Source organism: Rissa tridactyla, chromosome 1 (assembly GCF_028500815.1).
Source record: "Rissa tridactyla isolate bRisTri1 chromosome 1, bRisTri1.patW.cur.20221130, whole genome shotgun sequence".
Lineage (NCBI taxonomy): Eukaryota > Metazoa > Chordata > Aves > Charadriiformes > Laridae > Rissa > Rissa tridactyla.
The window spans coordinates 125,043,719-125,067,001 of record NC_071466.1 but is presented as its reverse complement, the minus strand read 5'-3'; the positions used below and the strand labels follow the sequence as shown (position 1 = coordinate 125,067,001).

The 23,283-nt window shown below is 41.1% G+C and overlaps 1 protein-coding gene across 11 annotated transcripts in view; it reads left to right on the top strand.

Annotated features, from left to right (window-relative positions):
• The window catches only part of NXPE3 (neurexophilin and PC-esterase domain family member 3), a 28,841-nt gene extending 5,565 nt beyond the window's left edge, over positions 1 to 23,276 (top strand). For 6 of the 11 annotated variants that reach the window (XM_054208314.1, XM_054208296.1, XM_054208278.1 and 3 more), the window contains 5 exons: positions 6,271 to 7,031; positions 9,018 to 9,091; positions 12,586 to 12,792; positions 13,719 to 22,209; positions 22,933 to 23,274. In XM_054208314.1, the coding sequence (XP_054064289.1) occupies positions 6,271 to 7,031; positions 9,018 to 9,091; positions 12,586 to 12,792; positions 13,719 to 14,269 (1,593 nt within the window). In that variant the 3' untranslated portion in view covers positions 14,270 to 22,209; positions 22,933 to 23,274. Of the gene's footprint in view, positions 1 to 635; positions 725 to 1,448; positions 4,155 to 6,270; positions 7,032 to 9,017; positions 9,092 to 12,585; positions 12,793 to 13,718; positions 22,608 to 22,932 lie in introns of those variants that run through there. The other 5 variants (XM_054208333.1, XM_054208353.1, XM_054208362.1 and 2 more) reach the window with 5 other exon arrangements.
• Positions 23,277 to 23,283: the final 7 nt, after the last annotated feature.

Below are 23,283 nucleotides of genomic sequence, written 5' to 3'. Positions count from 1 at the left end.
CTCACTCCCTAAAAGATACAGTTGAATTCAGATAAGGGCAAGGAAGATGTTTGAGAGGTCTAAAATCACAAGTGGAACAGAATCAATAACTAAAGAATGAATGTTTGTTGCCTATTCCAGTACTAGTGGAGACACTAAATAAAAACTACAGATGCTGAATTCAAAGGAAGTGGGGTGGGTGTGTGTGTCGTGGATTTCAGCAAAGCTGCAGAAGTCCTTGCAGTAAGACTGTGTAGCTGCTAAAAGTCTGGATGAATTCATAGAAGAAAAATCCTTTAGGGGATACTACATCTTAAGGATGTATACTGTAGTGTTTAATAAGTCTCTAAGCCACAAAGTGCTAGGAACTGGGTTATGTCTTCAGGAGGAAGTATAACAAGTTTGGCCTGTGTTCTTTTCCCACATACCTGCTGTTGGAAACTGCTGGAAATCAAAATACTGTGTTTGATGGACCTTTGGTTTGAGGTAGCATGGTAATTTTTGTGTAACATAGAACGTAGATTTTCTTTTGTTGTCTCTTTTGCCTTTTTTTTTTTTTTTTTTTTTTTTTTTTGCTTAGGATGTTCTGTGAAGAACAGTTTTGGTATTTTGAACCTTAGACTATTTTCTTCCTTTTTTAAAATTACATTCCTTAGAGAAAAGGGCTCTGACAGAGCTTTGAGAGTGAAATGAAAAATGCAATATGGGTGTTCATTCTGTGCTATTTTTCTTGCCGCTATTCATGGTAAGTATCTGCATGGCTTTGTTGACCGTTATATATCTGATATCCCAAACTCAGTTAATTATTGTTTTGCTGGTAAATCTTTATGCCGTAACGTGCAACTCTCACCCCTTCTATTGTCTTGACTTTTGTGCTCTGGTATTTGTCTCTGTCTTTGGCGTAGCTTTCCAGGCAGTCTAGTGTGCTCATTCTTTTCACTCAGAGATCAGTCTTAGAAAGCTTTCACAAAATACCTGTTACCAAATCCATTCAGTCTCGGGAAGGAGGGCTTATTGTTTGTTACTGTTGAAAATGTGTTTGTGAATGCATCAGACGTGCTTCTCATCCCCAGATCATCTAATCTATCTGGCTAAAGTTAAAGAACTAAGGCAATTATCAGCTAGCCCCTAGCTTGCCTCCCTGCTCTTTCTCTTTAGGATTTTATAATTTTTCGTGTTGGAATCTTCCCTCTTGAATCCTTAAGCTACTAATCATACACTCTCAACAGTCCTACCTGTGTCAGAATTATATATTTCTTACCTTACGTTTAAAAAAACAAACAAACCCAAAAAATCAAGCTGTCCACAAAACATTTGATAGTCTCCTTATTGTTTAATTTGCTTTTTAGTATGGAGTAACTCCTCCCTTGAGGTCCACAGTGGATCACTGCATTATAGCACCAGAAGAAATATATTTTTATTTTACTGTATTTTTTTTTTTTGCAAACACAGCCAGACAGATGAAAGGTTCAATAATTTTCCACGAAGTATCAGGTTGTTGCCAAGGGGCAACATCATGCCTTTAGGATGCAGGAGAGTTTGTATATTTGTACCAATTGCCTTTAGAGTGACTTCAGCATTGGTTGTGAGCATTCTTTTATTTAAAAGCACTTAGAAAAGAGAGTGTATGGGGAGAGGGCAAGTTTCTTGCAAGGGTGAAGGAATGGTATATAGAAACAAACACCTGAAGGTGAACAAAAGAACTATGTAACAAAGTTTTTTATTTTTGCTGCTAAATTGCAGGTGCCTACAACAGATAACTGCATCATCTTATTCGGATTATTGCTGGAACGTTTGTCTGCCAGGTGGTGGCTTTTTAGGATTGGCTTTGACGTTTAGACTAATTTAACACCCACTCAGTGCTGTGAGACAGTAGAGACAGTAAACTGATCTCATGCCTGTCTTAGACAGCAAATAGGGATGAAGTACCTAGAGTGTAAAATTACTGAAAATAAGATGACTGACCTTTCAGTAACTGGTGTTTGTTCAGTTTCAAATATTGTCTGCTGCGTCAATTGAGACTTTCTATTGGGCAAACCGGAACTTTCCCCCTCCTCTGCCTGTCACCTGGGAATCTCCGGTGATGTTTCCTGCTCTAATGTTAGTGACGTGCAGGTTTACAGCAATTGTTCTGAATGTACTAGGCCAAGCTAAGAGTTGGAGCTGGTGGAAAATATTGGACTTTGTGAGAGTGGTCAGACGCTGGAATAGGCTGCCCAGGGAGGTGGTAGAGTCACCATCCCTGAATGTGTCGTTTAGATGTGGTGTTAGGGGATATGGTGTAGGGGAGAACTTTGTAGAGTGGGGTTGATGGTTGGACTCGATGATCCCAAGGGCCTTTTCCAACCTAAATGATTCTATGATTCTATGACTTCCAGCTTTTCAGCAGCAATTGAAATACTCAACATTTCTTATCAGCCACCAACATTATTGTGTTTAACTGAGGACAGGTGTTTTTCACGGGTCTAACTTGTGACCCTTCTAGAATATCTTTGAGAGCATGATTGCTTGGGTGGAGCTCTGTGTTCTATGTAATTTTTGCTAGTTGGCAGTGAGAATACTAAAAGCTGAGTAGTTGAGCTGAAACTTTCATTAGTTCTCCAGAAAATACAGCTTCCTTTTTTTTCTTTCCTTTCTATGACATCTTTCATGTACCAGCAACAGCTTGTGGATTTGTTTGTGCGTAATTGACATGTAATCCATTCTGTCCTGCCTGCTTACTTGTCAGACATCCACTAACTTACACATTTGGGTTCTGGTTAACTTCAGAATGCAGCAAATAAAAAAAACAATAAAAAAAGCGCAAACCAAAAAACAACACCCCTCCCACAAACTGAAAAAAAAAAAAAGCCAAGCATGCAAACAAAAATACCCTCTTGGTAATTGCTTTCAAAATCAAGACACCTTGAATGGAGTATATGTGCAAATAAGCAATGCAGGGCAAGTGTTTTTCAACGTGGAGATTGTATTAAAAACTAAAAGAATCTGTGTCATAAGATAAAGGAAGAGGACTCTTGAGAAATCTTGAGAAATGTTCTTTATCTGCCCTACTTAAAGAAATTTTATTTTATTTTGGCTGCTAACTAGAGTAGAAAGCCCACACTTCTGCATGGGCTCAGTATGACTTGTTAACATACGGGAGCCAGAGAAATTTGGAAGTGACAGTGAAAGAGAGGGTAGGGAATAGAGTGGGGACACACTAAGCTATTAATCTGCCTCAGGGCAAGCCACGTGTATCCATAGGGATAGGTGAGCTTGAGTACTTGTTTGGAGATGAGCCTGGGAAGTACTTAAGAAAGGAAGATGGTTTAGAAAGCTTTTCAATTTCAGTGAAGGATCTTCAGTACATTAATTGACTCTGAAGCTTTCCCTGCCTTAACTGTAAAATGGAATCTTTGTAATATTTTCTCCTGTGAATAGCATACATGATGTAGTTTACTTTCACATGTAAGCTTACAATTCATGCAATAATACATGGTCGTGTTTGGACTTGGGAGAGGGTTGTAAAGATGAGGAAGGACGCTACAGAAAGAATGGTCTTTCATGATGTTGAAGAAGCTCTGGTTTTACCTTCATAGGGATTTTTTATTATTTTTTTTCCCTTGAAGATTGACTGAGGAAATATCTGTGGTATGATCTATTCTGCTGGGTCATAACCTGGAGATGCTGGAGTTGAAGTGACAGTGCTTGTCCAGGACCTCAGCTGCATAAAAGTGAAGAGCTTTGGCCTGGTGCTTTGCTAAAAAGGCTGTGTTGGTGGAGTGTTTTAGAGACATTGAACTATGGTCTCTGCTGTGTTTTCTGAGTGTATGAGTTTGTTGGCTTGGTGTTCTCTGCACCCTTTTCCACTGGTAGATATAGACAGGCCCTTGGAAAGACTTCAGAAAGGCTAACTAGGCCATAAATGACATCTTCAACGTATCTGATAGAAAGACTGAGTTAAGAACCCTGAAGGAATTTATAGAAAGTTTAAAATAGTTATAGGTCTGTTTTTAAGATCTTCTTTGATACCCATCTCTCATCTTCATTTGAAAGGATTTTTTTCCCATGCACCCCGCCTCTTTGAAGTACCAACCATTGAAGAACCAACTGAAATATAGAAACTTTCTCTTGAGAGCTTACACTGAGCACAAATTAATCAAAGACACCTATTCTCCCTCTCCACCCCTTCTTAGGTAAATGCTTAAATATTTCTCCTGACTGAGACATGGTTACCAGCTTGTTGGATGCATCAATATATATAGCTAACTCTTAAAAATAATTCCATGCAGTATTTTCTGTGTTATGTATATGCATGAGCAAGTGAAAGGAAGAAGTTGTGAAGGTATCCAAAAATACAATCTTGGCTTAATTCAAGAATGCATGTAGGCAAGATTTAAAGTAGGACTGTGCCTGAGATTCATTCTCAGTTTTGCCTGAAATTTACAGGATTAATAAAAGCAATGTGCAGTGACACATTTGCATTTTTGCATGCTGTGATGGAAAATAGAAATAATTATGAATTACCTCGGATGCCCTTCAGGGAAAATTTGTTAAATCCTGGGTGGAAATGTAAACCAGAAGCAAAAGCTTCTATTGTGATAATAACATTCTGTGTATCTGTGGGTACCCATCAATTTACATCTTAACTATAAAATGTAAAAATTTAGAATTTCAGATTTTTATGGTTAATATGGATATCAAACAGATAAGATTTTGTGTATCCATCCTACAGCCTACTGTGCTCATTATCCTCTTACTCTTAAGCTGATCAAAACCAACTTCTTATGTAACAGACTTCAAAAGCCTGTGTGTTTCTATTGCTTGTTAGGTTTACTTCTAAAATATATATTGAATCTCTGTGGTGTTCAAATGACTTTAATAAACTGGCAAATTCAAGTAAAATATAGTGTGTGGGGGGAACTACTTAGTATGTACATGTATTCTAGGTGATATTTCAACTGACTTAAGAAAGGTTTATAATAATAATTAAGGCTGTAATGTAAGTGCTGGGAGTTTTAGTATGTTGCTGAGCAGTTAATTATGGAGGAAATAAACAGAGAACACTATGATATTGGTAAGTACAATGATCTTAAAAATCAAATAGTGTACTTTTAATTTTTTATCCGTCTTTCAAATCTAAACTAGCACGTTCTCTGATGCCATGTGAACGGTGCATTGTATCATTCAAATCTTTGCTTGAAAAATGATTTGACGTATTTTACTTCTCTGTGAAATATGAGTATGGGTAAGTTACACACCTGACAATTAAGTACTCCTTAACTGCTGATGTTGTGCATATTTGAAGTGAAAGTTTGGATTTGCTGATTAGAAGTCTCACAGGTAGCTCTGGAGTCTTAGACTGTGCTATTTTTTGAATTTCCCTAATGCAAACCTGCAAAAAGAAGATGGTATCTCTGCCCGTTATTTGCATAAGAATATAGTTTTGGACACTGATCTCAAGTCACAGCAGAAGCCCCCTCTCTTAGTCTAGCATTGTATTTAACTATTTTAATTTTTAAAGTCTTGTGTAGATTCCAGGATGCTCTGGTTGTGTTTCATTTGGCTTTAGAAGGAGCTGTATATAAATTTTAAAATCTTAAAAATAAACAATTTTTTTTTCCTGTTTAGTCCTAGCTTGTCCTAGACTATTTTACTTGCCCACCAGTTCATGAATTCATTGTTCCTGAAGCATTCTTTTCTTTTCCTCCATTTATTTCAATCTGTACATTACAGAGAAACCTGTATTTCAGATAATTAGATAAGAAGCAATGTGAGTGTGACCAAGTAAATGACTGCAGCTGCTACATGCAGCAGACTTCTCTAGAAGGCATGTGCAGGGGGAGCATCAGCTTCATCTGCAGTGCAACGGCTCAAAGAAGCCCTATTTCCTTGCATTATATTGGGCAGCTATTAGACCTCATTGGGCTCTAAGACTAAAATGTTACTACAGTAAGAAAATGAAACATGAGATACAATTTACTATTTACTCATACAACCTTTTGAAACTTTTTCCACATTGCTGATATTTACAGAATACACTGGTAGCCAAAGTACTGCCACAGAAAATATTTGGCCTGATTTATATAAAAGCCTCTTTGCCAGAGCAGGGTCACCCAGGTTGCCCACCTGTTTCTTTAGAAAGCCCACAGTGAAAGTGATAGATTTGTGTCTTCTAGTAAAGTTGCTTCATCTGGTCAGATTCAAAGTTCTATAAAGCAAAGGATTCTTAGGATCCTTTCCTGACAAACGTCTGTTACTCGTAGTGTTTCATTTAATAGCACAGTTTCAGGTAATCTTTTTCCTCTACAGCACCTGGATGATGACATAGTTTCAGGATCAAGTTGGATAACAGAAAACAATGTCCAGCATTCTCTATCACAGACAACCAAAACTACCAGGAAGCCTTACTGTGATTATAAGCAGCAGACTTTGTCCAAAAGAGAACAAGCGGAGCAGGAATCCTTGCTTGCTGCAATACAGTGGCCAAAACCCCCCAGTCGCAAAATTGCCTTTGTACAAAGCACTGATCCTGCAAGTAGTGACTTCATGATTGTGAAACCCAGCGGGTTCTTCAAGGTGGGTGATCAGTTAGAGGTGCTTGTTCGTATGAAGGATTTCCAAGGAAAACTCAAGCAGTATGGTGGAGACTACCTACAGGCACGAATTCACTCTCCTCTGCTGAAAGCTGGAGCAACAGGAAGGATTGTAGATTGCCATAATGGCCTTTATAAAGTCTTCTTTACCTTGCTTTGGCCAGGAGAGGTCAAAGTTTCTGTGTCACTTGTCCATCCAAGTGAAGCAATCCAAGTCCTCCTGCGTTTACGAGAAGAAAGGCCAGACAGAGTCTATTTCAAAAGCTCATTCAAGTCTGGGAGGTATTCAGAAACCACTGAGTGCAATGTTTGCTTGCCTGGAGATCTCCCGGTCTGTAACTTCACAGATCTCTACACAGGTGAGCCATGGTTCTGTTATAAGCCCCGAAAACTGTCCTGTGCCAGCCGAATCAACCATGCCAAGGGTGGATATCAAAAAGGTCTTCTGACTCAAGAGGAAAGCCTCTTCTTCCAAAGGTATGTATGTTGTTGAATTTATATATACTTGGCCAGGTAATTGTGACAAACTTTAGGTTATTGCTAAAATATGACACATTGTCTTAGAGGAAGTGTGTATCTGCAGGAGCAGGTGTTTGATGTGAATTGTTGAATGTTTTCTTTCCCTCTGTTCAGTCATGCAAGAACACAGTAACCTGAAACTAAAGAAACTTGGAGTGTAGTTCTCTCTCTATGCATTGAATTAAACCCTGGTGCACCTGCTAAATATCACAAGAGCATGCTGTCTAAATCTGGTGGTGGTTTGGGGGACTGTTTCCTTATTTTTTGTTTCCATACCTACGCTTGCAATACTTTGAGATGTATTTGCAGCCAAGTCTGAACTACCTAAAAAGGTCCAGAGTTTAGGCTTATTTTTACACAAAATACCAGTTGCTGTTATCCTCAGCAACAGTCATCTCACATGTAATGCCACATGTTGCTTGTTGCTCAGTATGACTTTCAAATCTTATGAATAATTTTAAGTCACTCAGGAAGAAAACACCTGGTACAACAAATTGCTGAGCGATACCTGTGCAAGTGGAAATGATCTGTGCATGTTATATAAAGTGTCAAATGAAATTAGTTTCACAATCATCTTTTTCTTCTGCGTTCAGCATTTTAAAAAGATACGTCTCTTAGAGCATGGGTAGATGTGGTAGGACTGCTTCTGTATATACCCTCAGCCGAAATTAGACAAAGTTAGCTACTGTGTAGTGCCAGAACTGTAGTTGTAGGGTACTGCCTTGCTCTCCAAAAAAGGTGTTGAAGGAAAGTGTTTCAGCAGTATGTCCACTTGAGGCTTAAATCAGGAAAGATTTTTAGAGTAGCAGCTCCAAATAGGTTAATTAGGAAAGTGTGTGTGCATGTTTGTACCTGAAGACCAGAAATCAAAAGTATCAGTGGGATTGGATTTTGGCTATTCTTTATCAAGTTTGTAAGTGGGTCTTTTGGCTTTCTGTGCCTCAGTGGTCGGTGATGCTTCCAAATGGGAGTGGGAATTTTTTTTTTGCTTCTTTTGTTGTTGTTTGTTTCCCTCAGCTCTGAGATCCTTGACTGAAATGGCATATAGAAATTCCAGATAATTTATTTCTTAAATAGAGAAAAACATTAGACAGGGATTCTCTTTAAAAACAGCAACAAAAGACAGAACAAGAGCTTAGAATTAAATCTCTGCATCTCTCACAGCTGTACAATAGTGGTATGTGTCCAACACAAAATGATTAGACTGCATTAATGTCCACAAACAAGTACTTCTGAGGTCACTTAGTGTTTAGGGGAATGAGCTTTGTTTCTGTATTCAGCAAATTGCTGCCCTACTGGAAGATCTTATTGCTGGAGATCTCTGAAGTTGGTTGGACATTGACTGGTACGACCTTCTCCCCCAGAGGCAGGACACACCACTGCCAGCCTTGTCTAGAGCCAGAACCGCAGGTGGTGGTGGTGCTGGACTGCCACAAGCTCCGCTACGTACTGCGGAGCAGGCTGTGGGGTTATGGGGGCTGAAAGGTAAATACCTGAACAGAGGTATTTACTGTGGTAAGCACCTATGGAGGGCTGGCAGAGCTGGGAGCTGCTGCTGCAGCATACCCGTGCAGTGCTTTGTCTCCTGGCAGTGGTACACCTACCACAAGCTTGGCAACTTCCCATCTTTGTGGTAAATCCCCCAAAGCTTCTTGCAGACTTCTGATAGCTTGATGGCTTTATCTAGGTTTGTGCCAGAAACAGTGCGCGCAAGATTTGTGTCCTAGTGCTATGAAATTTTGAATTCTGCTTCAGAACAGTGATACTAATTGAGGAAATTAATACAGAATTAATTCAGCTGTAGGAAGTAGAGTAAATTTAACAGTTAAAAATTCTTGTTGTGAGGCCTATGTGCTTATTTGAAGTGGAATAAGAAAAAATGAGATTAATATTACCTGCAATTTTACTGCCTTACTATATTATTACTATTAATTTCTGTTCAAGCGATGTGAACATCAAAAGGCCGATATTCTCCAGTGGACCCGATTCAGTGATTGTAAAGCCCAAGGCATTTACAGGTAAAGTGAACTTCATAAAGATTCTTGTTTGTAATTCATAATTAAATTTATAAGAAACCCAACATGCATGAGGTAATCATTTGTTTGTTTTCATAGCACAGAATATAAATTAACTTTTTGTATTGAGAAAATGAGGGCTTTTGGGTGTTACTGTAATGTAAGTTCAGTACTAATAACAAAATTGTCTAAAATTCCTTACACAAATGGGATTTTTAGCAAAAAACAAGTAAAAAAAAAAGGTTGTTCTCTTGGCAAAAGTGTCTTTTTTCTAGCATTTCTTTCTTTGCTACAAATTTTGTCTAACAGATTTTGACAATTTGCATTTAAGTATTACTATAATTTGTGTTACCACAGGATGTCAGTACCTACAGTTGTGGACCAGAACCTAATTGTTCTGTACCCTGTCTAAAAACAGAAGAACAAAGAGACTGTACTAAGTTAAACTTTGAGATTTTTATCTCATTTATATCCACATGCACGCTTTTTATGCCTCTAGAAAGCCTGTGTAAAATGTGATACATAATGTATTACTTCTTAATTGAAAGCTTTTCAGGTGTTTTTTCTATAAGGTTGTAGGAGACTTTAAAGGTAGAGTTCCTGACCTTGGCAATAAAGTCTTAACAGAAAACAGCCTACAGCATTTCTTCCTTTTAGGTTTGCTGTTCATTAAAAAAAAAAACCAATAAAAAAAAATAGAGTGCTGCTCTTAGGCCAGCAGTGCTTTCCCCATTTTCTTTTTCCGGATCCTTGAGATGACATGTTTTTCATTGCTTCTTTTATCTTATATATTTCCTCACAGAAACTGCTGCGAATTTGAAATTCGATTTTTATCACCCTTTTTCAGGAGTTGCAGATGATCAAAGCCTGCCTGCATTTCCTGAAGATTAATGATGGGTTAGAAAGGATTGGTAGGAGTAGCGCAGTATTCCTCAGGGAAACTCCTTCTAAGAAGAACAGTCTCTGAATAAATAATACATTGGTATAATGATCATGGATGTATAGATTTGTTAGGATTGATGGCACCCTTAAATTCATTGTTCTGCTGTTGTTTTTGCATATACTTTTCTGTTTGGGGGTAAATGTAGATCAAGTTGATTTTTAAAACTTTATTTTTCTAAAAGAAAAGCTTTTATTTCTATTCTCAGTTTGTAACTATTAGGATTGGAGCTTTTACTCTCTTCTGTGAAATCCCAAAGTAATGGCTTTCTGAATTCTGGAGCCAAACTGATATGGTACTATACACAGATTTGAAATCATGGTATTAGGTTTAGTTCTAGTAGCATTTTTATATATATGCGTGGTCTAGGAGTCAATTTAAAAGGTAAAAATGGAAATGTTTTTACATCAGAACTTAAGAAACAAACGAACCAAAGTTGTGAATTCACATTATGAATTACTCTTTAATTACATGACCATATGAAGGGTGTTTTCCTTTTCTTTGTAGGATTCCTGTTTCATACATATTGGATGAGTCAACATTAGTAGTTGGGTTTTTTCTCCTCTTTCATTGGTCCTGTTGCCTGATTTAAAGAATCATCCAAAGATAAAATTTTTAAATGGCTTTTTCTGTAGTACTCATGATTATCGTCTTCATGTTATACAAACATAATAGTAGTTTGCTTTTTACAGCGTCCCTGTGAGGTCTCAGGAGGTTAACATCTACCAATGCAAGACACAGAGAATATTGTATAGAAACTGTGAGACCAGAAATGCCTATTAGGGATGGGTGTTTAAAGATGCTTATGGCCTGGTTTTTTGAGTGTTTTAACGTTTGGCTACACCTGTGTTATAATGAAGCATCTACTAGAGGACGCCTCTAGGCACTGGAATTCCACTGCCTGCACTTTTACATGGAGTGGTCCCTGGCATGATTTTGGCTGTGGTAACGTGTGCTTTCCCAAACAGCTGCAAGTTAGGACAGGCCAGGGACTGTTCTTAACAGGTCGTCTCCACGCCAAGGTGGGTAAAAAATGTTTAAACAGCTGGTGTTTGTGCCGGGGAACTGCCCCATGTTTCTTCAGTTTTTCGGTATTTGAATACACGTGGTAAAGGAGAAACCTGTATAACAACCTCATGGAAGTTCAATGCACTATTATCACACTGGATACTAAGAGAAACGTGGCAATGTTTGACTGACATAACCGTGAGACTGCAGCTTCTCTTCCTGTAATCTCTGGCCCTTGCTTGCAATGTATGGGCCAACTTCTGCGAGTTAAATAGGTGTCCTACAGAACAGAGCTTCCCTGGTGTAGTTTAATTATTCCTCGGAGGTTAGCCTATCCCAGGCAGTAAAAGGGGAAGGGGATAGACAGCAGAGAGAAGGTATGAAATCTATGGAATTAGAGATTCTTGTAATTCATACATTCAAAGGGCACATATGAAATTCTTAGTCATAGCTTTAATTCTGGCATTTCCTCATTTTGGAGCCTTTATGCTTCAGACTTCACTCTTCTAGCACGTGTGGTTGGAGGAGGAGTGTCTGTCTGTGTTTTATTGCATAGACGGATATTTAAATTTTTTTTTTTTTTTTTTTTTTTTTTTTTGGAGTGGTATCAGATTGTTACCTGGGGGTTGGTGTCCTGCGCTGTAGGGGCAGAGCCTGTGGAGGCGGAGGAGCGCCAGCGGTCAGCGCCGCCGCCCGTGCCCGGCTGTGGGCCGGCCGCTAGAGGGGAGCAGCGCGCTTTGGCAGGGGGCGGGTTGCGGGTCTTGGCAGCCGAGGGACGGTGGGATCTGGCCCAGGCTGGAAGAAGGAGGGGCTCTGGTGATCTTTCTGCCTGCGCTCCTCTCTACATTTTACAAGCATTCGCGATTGAGCATTTCTATCTAAGTGTGAAAGACTTAGAAGGCTCTGGGGAGACCTTACAGCGGCTTTCCAATACCTAAAGGGGGCCTACAGGAGAGGTGGTGAAGGACTCTTTATCGGCGAGTGTAGCAATAGTTCGAGGGGTAACGATTTTAAACGGAAAGAGGGTAGATTTAGATCGGATATTAGGAAGAAATTCTTTACTGTGAGGGTGGTGAGACACTGGAACAGGTTGCTCAGGGAGGCTGTGGATGCCCCATCCCTGGACGTGTTCAAGGCCAGGCTGGATGGGGCTTTGAGCAAGGTGGTCTAGTGGGAGGTGTCCCTGCCCATGGCAGGGGGGTGGGACTAGGTGGTCTTTAAGGTCCCTTCCAACCCAAACCATTCTATGATTCTATGTCAGGTACTTACTATATTTTATTTTCTCATCAGAGATACCATTTAATTTAAACCAAGTTAAATTGTAATTGTTCATCCAACTCTGTCAGTAGTTGCAGATTTTGCTGCAGAAATAGGAGGTGAACTACTTGGGCTTATGGAAGTATGATGCATCAAGCTTTTTAATCTACTTGGTGGAGCATACTCTTTCGCTTTAAACTAGAGATGTTCATACATCACTGGCTACATGTCCATGAAGGTTACGGAGACTGGTTTTATTGCGTGTTAATTTCAAAGAATTATTTTCTTCCAGAGTCAAGCAATACGGACAGAGATGAAGATCCTACAGTTTCCCCTTCTGGTTATTATTATGAAGACGAGTGGAGGTCCAGAACACACTGGATCCATCATTTTAACAAGTCAGATGATATAACCAAGTGCTTGCAAGGAAAAGTCATCCACCTGTTTGGAGACTCTACAATAAGGCAGTGGTTTGAATATCTGACAGCATTTGTTCCAGGTTATTTTTTTTTGGTTGGTTTTGTCCTTATAGACCCCTGCAAAGCTTTATTTCTCACATCTCTGACACAGAGTTGATCTTACTGAATGACAAAACAAAGGAAGAGGAAAGACAAATCATAATCAGAAATGCTGGCAGAAAGGCAGTTAGTCCAATGTTTGAGCAGACACTGGAAACATGTAGGCCTTGGAAATGGGGCCACAAGGTATCTGCAAAGCTGTCCTTGTAAAGCTTTTCACCAGTGAGGACCTCTGCTGTGGCTGTGAGTTAAGGTGGCCACCCAAGGGGCACGGCAGAAGTCACTTAGGGTGCCTTTGTAAGGCCTTGCAGCATCCCAGTAACACAAGTAATTTTGGAATAAAGTAGCAAAATGACTTCTATTACTGTTGATTGGTTTTGGACCCTTTCTTGTGTTTCCCTTACTTTAACTTAAACAACAGAATTTCAGTAGCCAATTTGATATTTCTCCCTTGCCCCTAAAGCAGGTAAATTGTGTGGAACACAGACTTGGAGACTCTTTAATGTCTACAAGTTTAAGTCATCTTTAAATTTAATGGAGTCCTAAAGTCAGAAGTGTTCCTGTGAACGCTGGATTCATAGGGCAACAATGACTGAAGGAGTCTGTTTGGAAAATTTCTTTTTTATGAGAAAGAGAGCAGAAAATAGTTTGGAAAACTTGGAAAATGCATTGACAGCCTTGTGAAGTTCAAGTATTCTGTCTTGCAAATTTCAACACCCATAAACTCCACTCTGAAATACGTAGCTAGCACGTGTAGGATGCTCATCTTCTGTTTCATTTTAGAGTTCTTAGAATTATGTTCAAATTTCCTTCTCTACTGCTACTTTTGCCCTGTGGTCCTAGCATCCTGTTGATAGTTTTAATCTCTTAGGCTGTCTTTCACTAATGCTTGCTCTTGGGTTTTCAGATCTAGTGGAATTTAACCTCGGGAGTCCTAAGAACGTGGGCCCTCTCATGTCTGTGGACCTGAAGCACAATATCCTATTGAAGTTCCGCTGTCACGGGCCACCCATTCGCTTTTCAACGGTCTTTAGCAGTGAACTGCGCTACATTGCCAACGAACTGAATGGCATAGTGGGTGGGAGAAACACGGTAATAGCCATAACTATATGGTCCCACTTCAGCACTTTCCCTGTGGAAGTGTACATCCGGCGGCTGAGGAACATTCGGAGATCAATTATTCAGTTGCTGGATCGCAGTCCCAAGACTTTAATCGTCATCAGAACCGCTAATGTTCAGGAGCTTGGGCCAGAAGTGAGCCTCTTTAACAGTGACTGGTATTCTTTCCAGCTTGATTCTGTCATGAGGAAAATGTTCTCAGGAATTGCTGTGCACTTTGTGGATGCTTGGGAGATGTCTCTGGCTCATTACTTGCCACATAACTTGCACCCAAAAGAAGTCATTGTTAAAAATCAAATAGATGCATTTTTATCTTACGTGTGCCCTCTGCAAACTTAGCACAAGTGGATATCCCTATGTCATCTTTTGCTGTGACTGAAGTAAAGTTCCTCTTTGTCAGAGCTATGGAATTATGCCAGATGGCATGGAAGAACTCCGGCTATTGTACTTGCATGCAGTATAAGTAGGGTGGCCTTAACTCTGGGTAGCTGTGAAGGGTGGTAAAGAGGAGTTGGCCGTTCAGGCCATATCTTCCTGCGAGGTTGATTTCTTTCAGCCTTATCATACATACCTGAGATTACTAGAGAGCACCTTAAATTAAATTGACAGGAATCCATAAGAAATTATGTGGGTTATTAGCTTTACTGGTTATCTACACTGTATACTTGATTTAATCCATACGACACTGATTCTGTTGCCAGAGTCTTGCTGCTCAGAACTCTGTGTGAAGCCTGGGAAAGATTTTGAGAGCAGTCTTTCAACATTCCACAGTTTGAGGGACATCCCCTCCAGTTGTATGTCAGGGAAGCACAATGTTCTTGTTTCAAAGTCCTAATTAGAAATATGAAGGGAGTATACCAAAATCACGAATATTAATCAAGGAAGCACAATCAAAATATCTATAGTATTAAGTCATCAAGAATTGGCTGAAATTTAATAGAGCATTCTAGTTAGGCAACCTTTGTGTTTACAGTAGATGGCTGCTAAATAGTGCAAATAGACATTTTAGTTTGGTTTCCTGTACTACTGAATCTCTTCTGAGCTTTGATACACTGTCTACTTCTTGATTTATCTGTAAGGGAGAAATGTGCATATTATGACCTCAGTGAAGACGCTGTCTCAGGCAGTTTCTGCGAGTTCAAGTTGCAGGCGTGCCTACTTGAAGCATCTGCTAATGAAGGTGTTTCCCTTCCCTGTAAGATAAAGCTATTCTGTTATGCTCCTGCAAAGCTGGGCTTCTCATAATTACTCTTGTACATCATTCATACGTTGTGTCCATATGGAGAAGCCAGGTGGCCTGAATGCACTTGATGATGCTTGGCAATGGGTAACAGCAAGTGGCGCACACTGGTGTCAAGGCCACGCAGTGATGCCCCTTCTGTGTTTGGCAGTTTTAGCACTTATTCATGAGTTTCACTGCTGCCAGTATAAAGGGTCAAAAAATCGTACCCAAAAGCCAAAACACACAAGGTGGCCCTTGGTACAGATGCTTGGTAAACATTTGCGGTTTTGCTGGTGTGAAAGCAGGTGGCTCTTGGGCCTCTTGGTGTGGTGTTTTCTGTTGCTAATTTGATAGAGGCCTGGCTATAGTTTTAACTAGGAGCGCTTTAAAAACAAAGTTTCGATTAAATTCAGTCCCCAAATTAAACAGCAGAGAAGTGTTCCATGTTGTCTTATTTCTGGTGCAACTCGGGCCAAAGGTTGTCTTTACCAGTGGCTTTACTGCGAAATGTGTTAAAACAGTAGTGGAACTCTTCTGAGGAAGCTCATCGTGCTTACGGAGAATATGGAATTTGAGTGTTTGTGAGCAAACTTAGAAGATAAAAATTAATAAGGCAAATCGGTAGGTTGCACAGAGTGGAATAATTGCGATGTCTTCATATTAGAAATGTTTTATTCCTTGCCAGGTTTGCTGCTATGTTAGGAAGACTGTGCTCTTATTGCCGGAGCCCCAAGAGAGCTAAAGCTAATGGCTACAGGAACAGTGTTTTTTGCTTTGTTCATTTTAAAGGACAACTGAGAACTGTTTTAAAAACAAATGTAAATGCTTTTAGCATGTAAAGGTTGTCAGTAGAATCCATCTATAGACTTACCAATTTTAAAATATTTAAAAATGGGGGAGTCGCATACACTGAAATGGCATTTATTCTTAGCTTTTTAAATCAGAACTAAGGAGGTCCAGTTTGCCTGTTCCTAATGACGACTGCCTCATGTAGTATCTGTCCATGCATTAGCTTCAGGTAACGATTCTTTCTTTAACGTGTTCATGGAAATTTATCCTCTGCTAAAAAGAGACCACACCAATTCAGGTCTGGGACAGTAAACCACCACAATGCAAAATGACCTTTCATCTTTTCCAGCTGTGTTTTTTTTCAAATAGGTAGAGGATAAGGCTTTCATCCTGAATACCAAATCTATCCAAACAGTGTTAATGAAAATAAGACTTCAAATTTTACTTTGAAGGAAACTACTTAATTTGTGGACTAACCCTTTGGTTTTCCTCAAAAAGCCGTACCGCGTGTGAGAGTGTTGGGGCGGCGTGTTTCTTCTCTGAGTGTTGCAGTGCTCACTGCTGCTCTTCAACAGCACCTTTATATCGCTGTTAGCTACCAAGAACCACGACAGAGAGAAACATGCGGTTTTTGGATGCTTTGACAATTGAGGAAAAGAGAACACGACTGCTATTAGCAATGATGTCTAATTGCTTTCTGGTAGAACCTCTCCCTATTAGATTAATTTTTTAATAACAGATTAACTTTTAGGTAATCAACTTGAGGGAAACTGCCAGTTGATTTGGAATGGGGACCAGTATTTAATTTCCTTGGGCTCTGGAATAGACAGGGAGGAGAAAGGGAGAAAATGAGCATTTAATTATGTTTTAAGATGAAGACTGGGGACAGTATGCTTTTATATGTCATTCAGTTGAACTATAAATGATTTTTCATTTTATAAATGATTTTTCATTTATATTCTTGTCTTGTTGCCAGTTGCACTAGTTGTGTATGTACTGTATATGGAAACATAGAAGCAATAAAATATTTTTAAATGAGTTTCTTTAAACCTTTAAGCTTCTACACGGATTTTAATAGGGACTTAGGTTAAGAGGTTGGTTATTTTTTAAGTTGCTTAATATGAAACAGGACTGGGAAGGAATTTCTCAGTTGTCAGTTAAGTATCTTCCTTTACACATAAAAATTTATTTCATGAGATTTTTCAAAGCTCCGTCTTCTTTTTCTTTCCTTTTTCTTCATTTGAAGGGAAGAAATTTATATAATTTTTGATAATTTCATTCTTGTCCTGAGCCTTTTGATTATTAACCTTTCAATACAGGGATTTTTTTTCCTTTTTAATTTCTTTATTCAAAATCTAGCTCACTCAAATCCCAGTGAAAAAGACTGTATTTTCATGGTGTTTATCAGAAGATATCAGAGCAATTTTATTTATAAAATAAGGAAACTCCATTTTACAGATTAGGCTGATACCCAGTGATTTTCTGCACTTGATGTTTTGAGAATCTTGTTTCTCGTATCGTGTTAGGCTGATTTCTACGTTCTAGAAATTTAGTAAAGTTCGTTGAATTGCTGATGAAAAGAGAGGGTAAAAAACAGAAGTTGCCCTTTTTTCAAGTTTTAAATTGCTTCTAATTTCATCTGCTACGCAGCACTGTTGCAGCTCTGCTTTACGAGATTCAAAGTATTGTTTTTCATTGTTTTTGCTTGTTAGAGGTAAGCATTTAAAAATGGGAACTTTGCTTACCAGAAGGTTCTACATGACTTTTTATGTGCTACAGATGACAATTCCATATATATGAGAGAAAACTGAAGATTTGAAATTGTCTCCTGGGAAGGGTGAGGCTATTGGGGTTTTGCTTTGTTTTTGTTGCAGAACTGTGGGTTAAAACATTGTTCCATACATGACAGTTTAAGTAACAGCAAAAAACTTCAATCACAAATGTGTATTTAATTTATAAAGCACTTTTTAAGGCCAGGTCACTTAATGCTTAGTTTCTGCTCATACATATTTAGACTGTTTGGAAGGCTCTTGTTATCTTTTGGTAGCAGCGAAGGACTCTTATCTGTCTGTTAGATGAAGAACTTGTTTTCAAAGTTGTGGCGTTTTTTTCTGTTATATGCATATTATTGAAATGCTTATGATACAAAGAAGGCTCTAATGTCTTTTTGCTGATGTGACCAGAAAAACAATTTAAGTAGCCAAAAAGCTCAAAGAATAAACAGTTCCTAATAAAGAGGGCAAGTTTACTTAACTGTTTCATCTCATCTAGTCTCAGTTTATCTTGCTTGACGCAACCCCACATACTTTGTATTTTTATAGTTGCGTAGTAGTTCCCTTAGTTTGACCTATCACAATTTTCTTCTGCGTGTTGGGTAGAAGTTTCACACTATGGTTTACAGATTAAAATCACTTCAAAAAGTCTTTTTTTTTTTTTTTTTTTTTGCCCCCTGATGATGTGCGTTTGGAGGGGAGTGATCTGTGCAAGCAGCAGAAGCCTGACTGATGTTTCCTGTTGTCGGTGTGTCAGGCCTGACACACAATAAAAGCTTGAACGTAATGTAGGCTTCCTTCTTTGAGGACTTTTGCAACCCAGCTGGCCAACGGGAAATCCTTAAGCCACTTCATGTGAAAAAGCGGCATGAAGACCAGAGGAGGTGCGGTGTGGTCATTCCCTCTCTAGCTTGTGAACAGTTTTTACTTTAAGTAATGGAAGAAAAATTGAGGAGAGATCTGTCCTGTAAGTCAGCCGGTGTGTTCAGGGGCTGTAGGGCAGCCACGTGAGCACGAGAGCTGTGTTTGCAGGGTCATGGGGAGAGGGAGAGGGTGGCTGCAGCGTGCAGACCGGGGAGTCCCTGGTCTGGCTGGGGGGACAGGGTGGAGGAGTTGGGGGACGGCTACAGGGCTGCCTTGGAGTTACATTGCAGCCAGGATTCACAGCTGGGAAAGAAGTAAGCAGGGTGCATCACCCTGTGCTCTGGTTTCCTACATCTATAGGGAAAAATAGCCTGTTTGACTGAGAAAAATCCCCAAGCTACGAATTCCTGGAAACTAGAAGAGAGTACACTGCAGAAGTATTGCTAAGTGTTTGCTCTGTTTTTCTGTTCCCCCTCTGATTCGATGGTGACTGCTGAAGGAGGCAGGGCAGGGGGCAATGGCCGGTCCCGTGACCTAGGGTGCTGATCTCACGTTCCTCCGAAACAAAGAGGTGTTCTTGCCAATGCCACCAGCCAACCAGTAGCTAACAGGGCAAAGGACATGTACCCTATTCCCAGCATCTCGCTCTGGAAACTGAAAGCGAAGTGTACTGCCATCGTGCGCCACCCACGTCAGCCTTCATTTAGCCGTAACGGAGAAGAGAGGCTGCAAAGCTGCTCTTCAGTGGGGTGTGAGACCAGGCCCCTGGCAGGCTTAGAGGGGAAATGGGAATGAGGGGAAGCTGTAAGGGTTGGATGGGGTGGAAGGAGGGACAACGTGCGAAGGTCTTGCTCTGTGACATCAGGGAGAGGAAGAAAGTAGGGGATTTGGTCATGTGGAGGCTTCCAAAGGCGATATCAGTCATGTGGGAAAAAGTCACGCCTCTGATATAGCACACTGAAATATACATGTATTTCTCCAAATGTGCCAAAAAAGGAACGGTTCTTCCCACCCAGGCTGCTCACCCACCTCTTCTTCTACTGCCAGCAATGTCATAGCAATCACGTGTTAGGTACTGTTCCAGACTTCCTGCTTACCGTTGGTTTGAACCCATATATATCAGGTTTTCAGATGTTTGTAGACGTGACATATCATAGACAGGGAAGTTTTTAAAACGAAACCAAAGCATTTATAACCAGAATAAGGAGGAGGACACAGGCATCGTGTGTTGTGTGCTCTTCAGAGCCTGTGGTGACTCAGAGAAGGCACGTAACTTGCCTGAGATGGCACAGGTGGTTGGCAGGGAAGGGGCGTGAGCCTCCCGTGGCCAGACAGAGGGACAGGAGGCTCACCGGGGCTGGCAAAGAGCTGAGGCCACGTGGTTTCTGACCTGGTTGGAATGGGGCTTCTTGTGCTCATCCCATGGCTTAACGCTGCCTCCCCAATTAGCAAGGTATTACCTAACTTCTAACGTTAGCTGTCGCACAATACAGGACTGATGTATTTGAAATCGAGGGAATGTTTTATTGTCTCCCTGAATCGGGATCTTTGAGTCTTTCCTGAAATGTTAATTCACGGCAGTGCTTGTCACCCAGACCTGAACTCTCACGTAAGGTAGCCTAGCTTGTCTCTGGGCAGTGACTATCTAAAATCCTGTCCAAATTACTGTGTCTTCCCTCACTGTTGGTCTTACAAGCCTCTCGTGGGCATATTCAATAGCCTTTTGGGGTGAGATAAGCCGGTCTGCTCTGTGAGTCTGTCAGGGCGAATCGCACAGGACCTTCTCTGCCTGGAATGGGAGAGAGGGATATGCGGGAGGACGCTAGAGAATGAGGAGTGAGTTATTTTGTATGAGCCCCAGATGGAGAGTGAGCACATCACTAAACCCAGGTGGAAGTACAACATGCCCTCCCTCACATCCTGACTGTGTCAGCCTGCGTGGGCTTAATAGATTAGTGAATCCTTAATGAATGTGGCCAGAAGAGGGCTTTGAGGCACTGAAAGAGAGTCTGGGATGACTCTCAAATGAAAAACATAAGCCACAATGTAATAGTCTCGGTGGTGGTTTGTTTTCTAACTCCTGGGTAGTTGCATTTTGAAACCAAATGGCACGAACACCACTGGATGAAGCTCTTTTACTTGGAGTTCATTTTAGAATGAAATTCAGTTGATGATGTAGATGTTGGTAACTCTTAGGCTGGCTTAAAACGATCCTTCAGAGGATGATTTTGTTCACCCTAAATGTTCTCTTAAATCTGATTATTTTTTTACTGTGTCACAAAAGCATCCAGAGGAGTAAACTTTTACTGGGATAGAACAGTCCATCTCAAGTCACTTCTTCCTGCAACATGGAAAATTTAGCAGACTGTATGGTCTGACAGCAAGGCCATGCTATGGTACTCAGCGTTCCCTGGTACAGCCATCTGTTAAAATTTTTGTCCAGTCCCACTGCTTCTTATTCTCTCCCTTCCCTGGCTCACTCTGAAAATAGACAAGTGCTTTTCGCCCAGTGCCCTCATGCTTGGGCTCTCCGTATGAGCCTGTTATTTTTTGGTTTAGCTTGATGCGGGGCTCTCCTTTTTCACTCTAAATCTCTGCCGCAGGTTTTTTTGCGATGACTGGGACTAGTTGTATGACAAGCACTATTGCTCTCCCACAGCGTGGCAGCCAGCTCTGAAGGATCTCACAAAAGACCTTCCAGGTGGGACATGCCCGTTGGAGTTCAGCGGGTGAGAGGCATGGCAAAAGTACCTGCAGTGAAAGAATGACGACAAATTCACAGGTTCCCCACCCCCCACCCCGGCCGTGCCATCCTGCGCTCAGTTCTTTCCACTCCTTCCTACCCTCTGGTTTTCCCTGGGCCATGTGAGTCACGCTTTCCAGTCCCGCCTGCCCTCCTTCTCTGCCTGAGTCAGCTTCTCTCAGGGAATTGTTGCTTGCTGCTGGCGAGGCAGCTATTTTCGTCTTAGCTGTTTCTTCCTTCCAATGGTTTCTTCTCATTCTGCTCCACCTTTATCGCTGTTGCCTTGTGTATTTGTATTATTATTATTATTATTATTATTATTTGCTTCTGCTGTGTCTCGGTTTTGCCTTTGCTTTGCTAAGTAAAAAATAGAAATAAAAAGTTACTTCAAGGAAAAAAGATACTGTCTTGGAAATCCAATGAAAAACATTCAAGAGCTCCAGTAAAAAGCAGATACTGCACTTATTTTACATTGTTGTAAAGTGTGTCCAGTATATGTGTATCTTCCAATTCCAACAATTTCATATCCACCATTTGAAATGTAGGCTTTTTACATCAACAAATTCCTCCATGCAACAAATATTGCTACAACAAGGCATTTTGATTTCTGACCGAAGTCACAACTTTTGTTCCTGGACCGCCAGACGTGGCCAGCTGTTTGGCCATGGCGTTGTTACTCTGCCCTTCCCCCCGTTTGGGTTTTGCCCTATTTGGACTTTCCTTTCCTTTGGAGCAGGGATTGCCCATTTGCACAGGTGAGTGGTACTCAGGAGGGTGCATTTACAGCTGATAACACTTTTCCCCATGGCTTTAGGAGACAGAGCACTGAGCTGCCCTGATTCAAGAGACAGCAACACCTGGGGAGAAAGGGTTGGAGAAGCTGGATGAGGTGAGTGGTGCTCCAGGTGCTGCTCCTACTGCCGCTGATGTTGGGCCACCCGTGTCCCTCTGGGGCTGCAGCCTTCCCTCTTTGCAAAGAGAGGTCTTGGTACCTTGTGAAGGCCCCCAGAAGCCTCTGAGGTCCCCAGTATCAGCACACTTTGCTCCACAGTTGCTGCAGGAGAGAGCGGGGCCAGGGTCTGGCCGGGCACTGCCCTGCCATGCGTTAGACAAGACTGAGGGCACCACCGGCCTTCAGCGAGCGAGCAATCAAATACCAGCCCCGGCTGGAACAAACTGCCCTTGTTTCAAAGAAAAGTACTGAGCCCATCGAGATTACCAGTTGAACATGTTCCAGTGATATAATACATCTGCGAACAGGAAGATGGAGCCCACGCAGTGTTTCCTGCCTGCAGGGGGAAGGTTTCAAAATGATCGCCTTTGGGAAGGAGACATTCTCTCCTACCTCCCTCCTGCAGCTTGCTGAGGCAGGGCAAGGGTGGGGGTAAACTCTGAGGGGGGTTGGTTTGTTTTTAACATCTACGTTGCAGTGCAGAAGGCACTAGGGATGCAACGAGCAGGGGGATCAGTGGTTCAGTGCTTTTACCTTGTTGGCGCCAGCCTCCAGGAACCGTATGCGTTAACTGTGCTTGGGAAGGGGCAGGGAAAGGCACTGAAGCCAGGGGGTGTTTGCTCTGAGAACATCGGGGTGTCCTGTCCTTGCTTGCCATAGTTGATAAGCGTAGTGCATCTTGGCCACTGCTGAAAGGAGAAGAAAAGGATCTGCTCACCTTTGAGGAAAATCCTGGAAACTTCTTCCATGCTGAAGGTTGTTGTATCAACTGAAGCAGGTGACATCTGATACATCTATGACGAAGGAGAGTACTTCCTCTCCCCCACCCCCCCTATTTTTTTTTACTGTTTCCCCCATTTTAATCAGGCTTCTGGACGTCTGGAGCTTTCACGCTAAGTGACAGTAGCCTCTGTGAAACTCATCCCGACCTTTCTGAGGGCCAAATCCCACTGAACTCCAGACAATTGCCAAGGAGAGGTGTTTGCCCTGCTCTACCTCTGTTTATTTTTT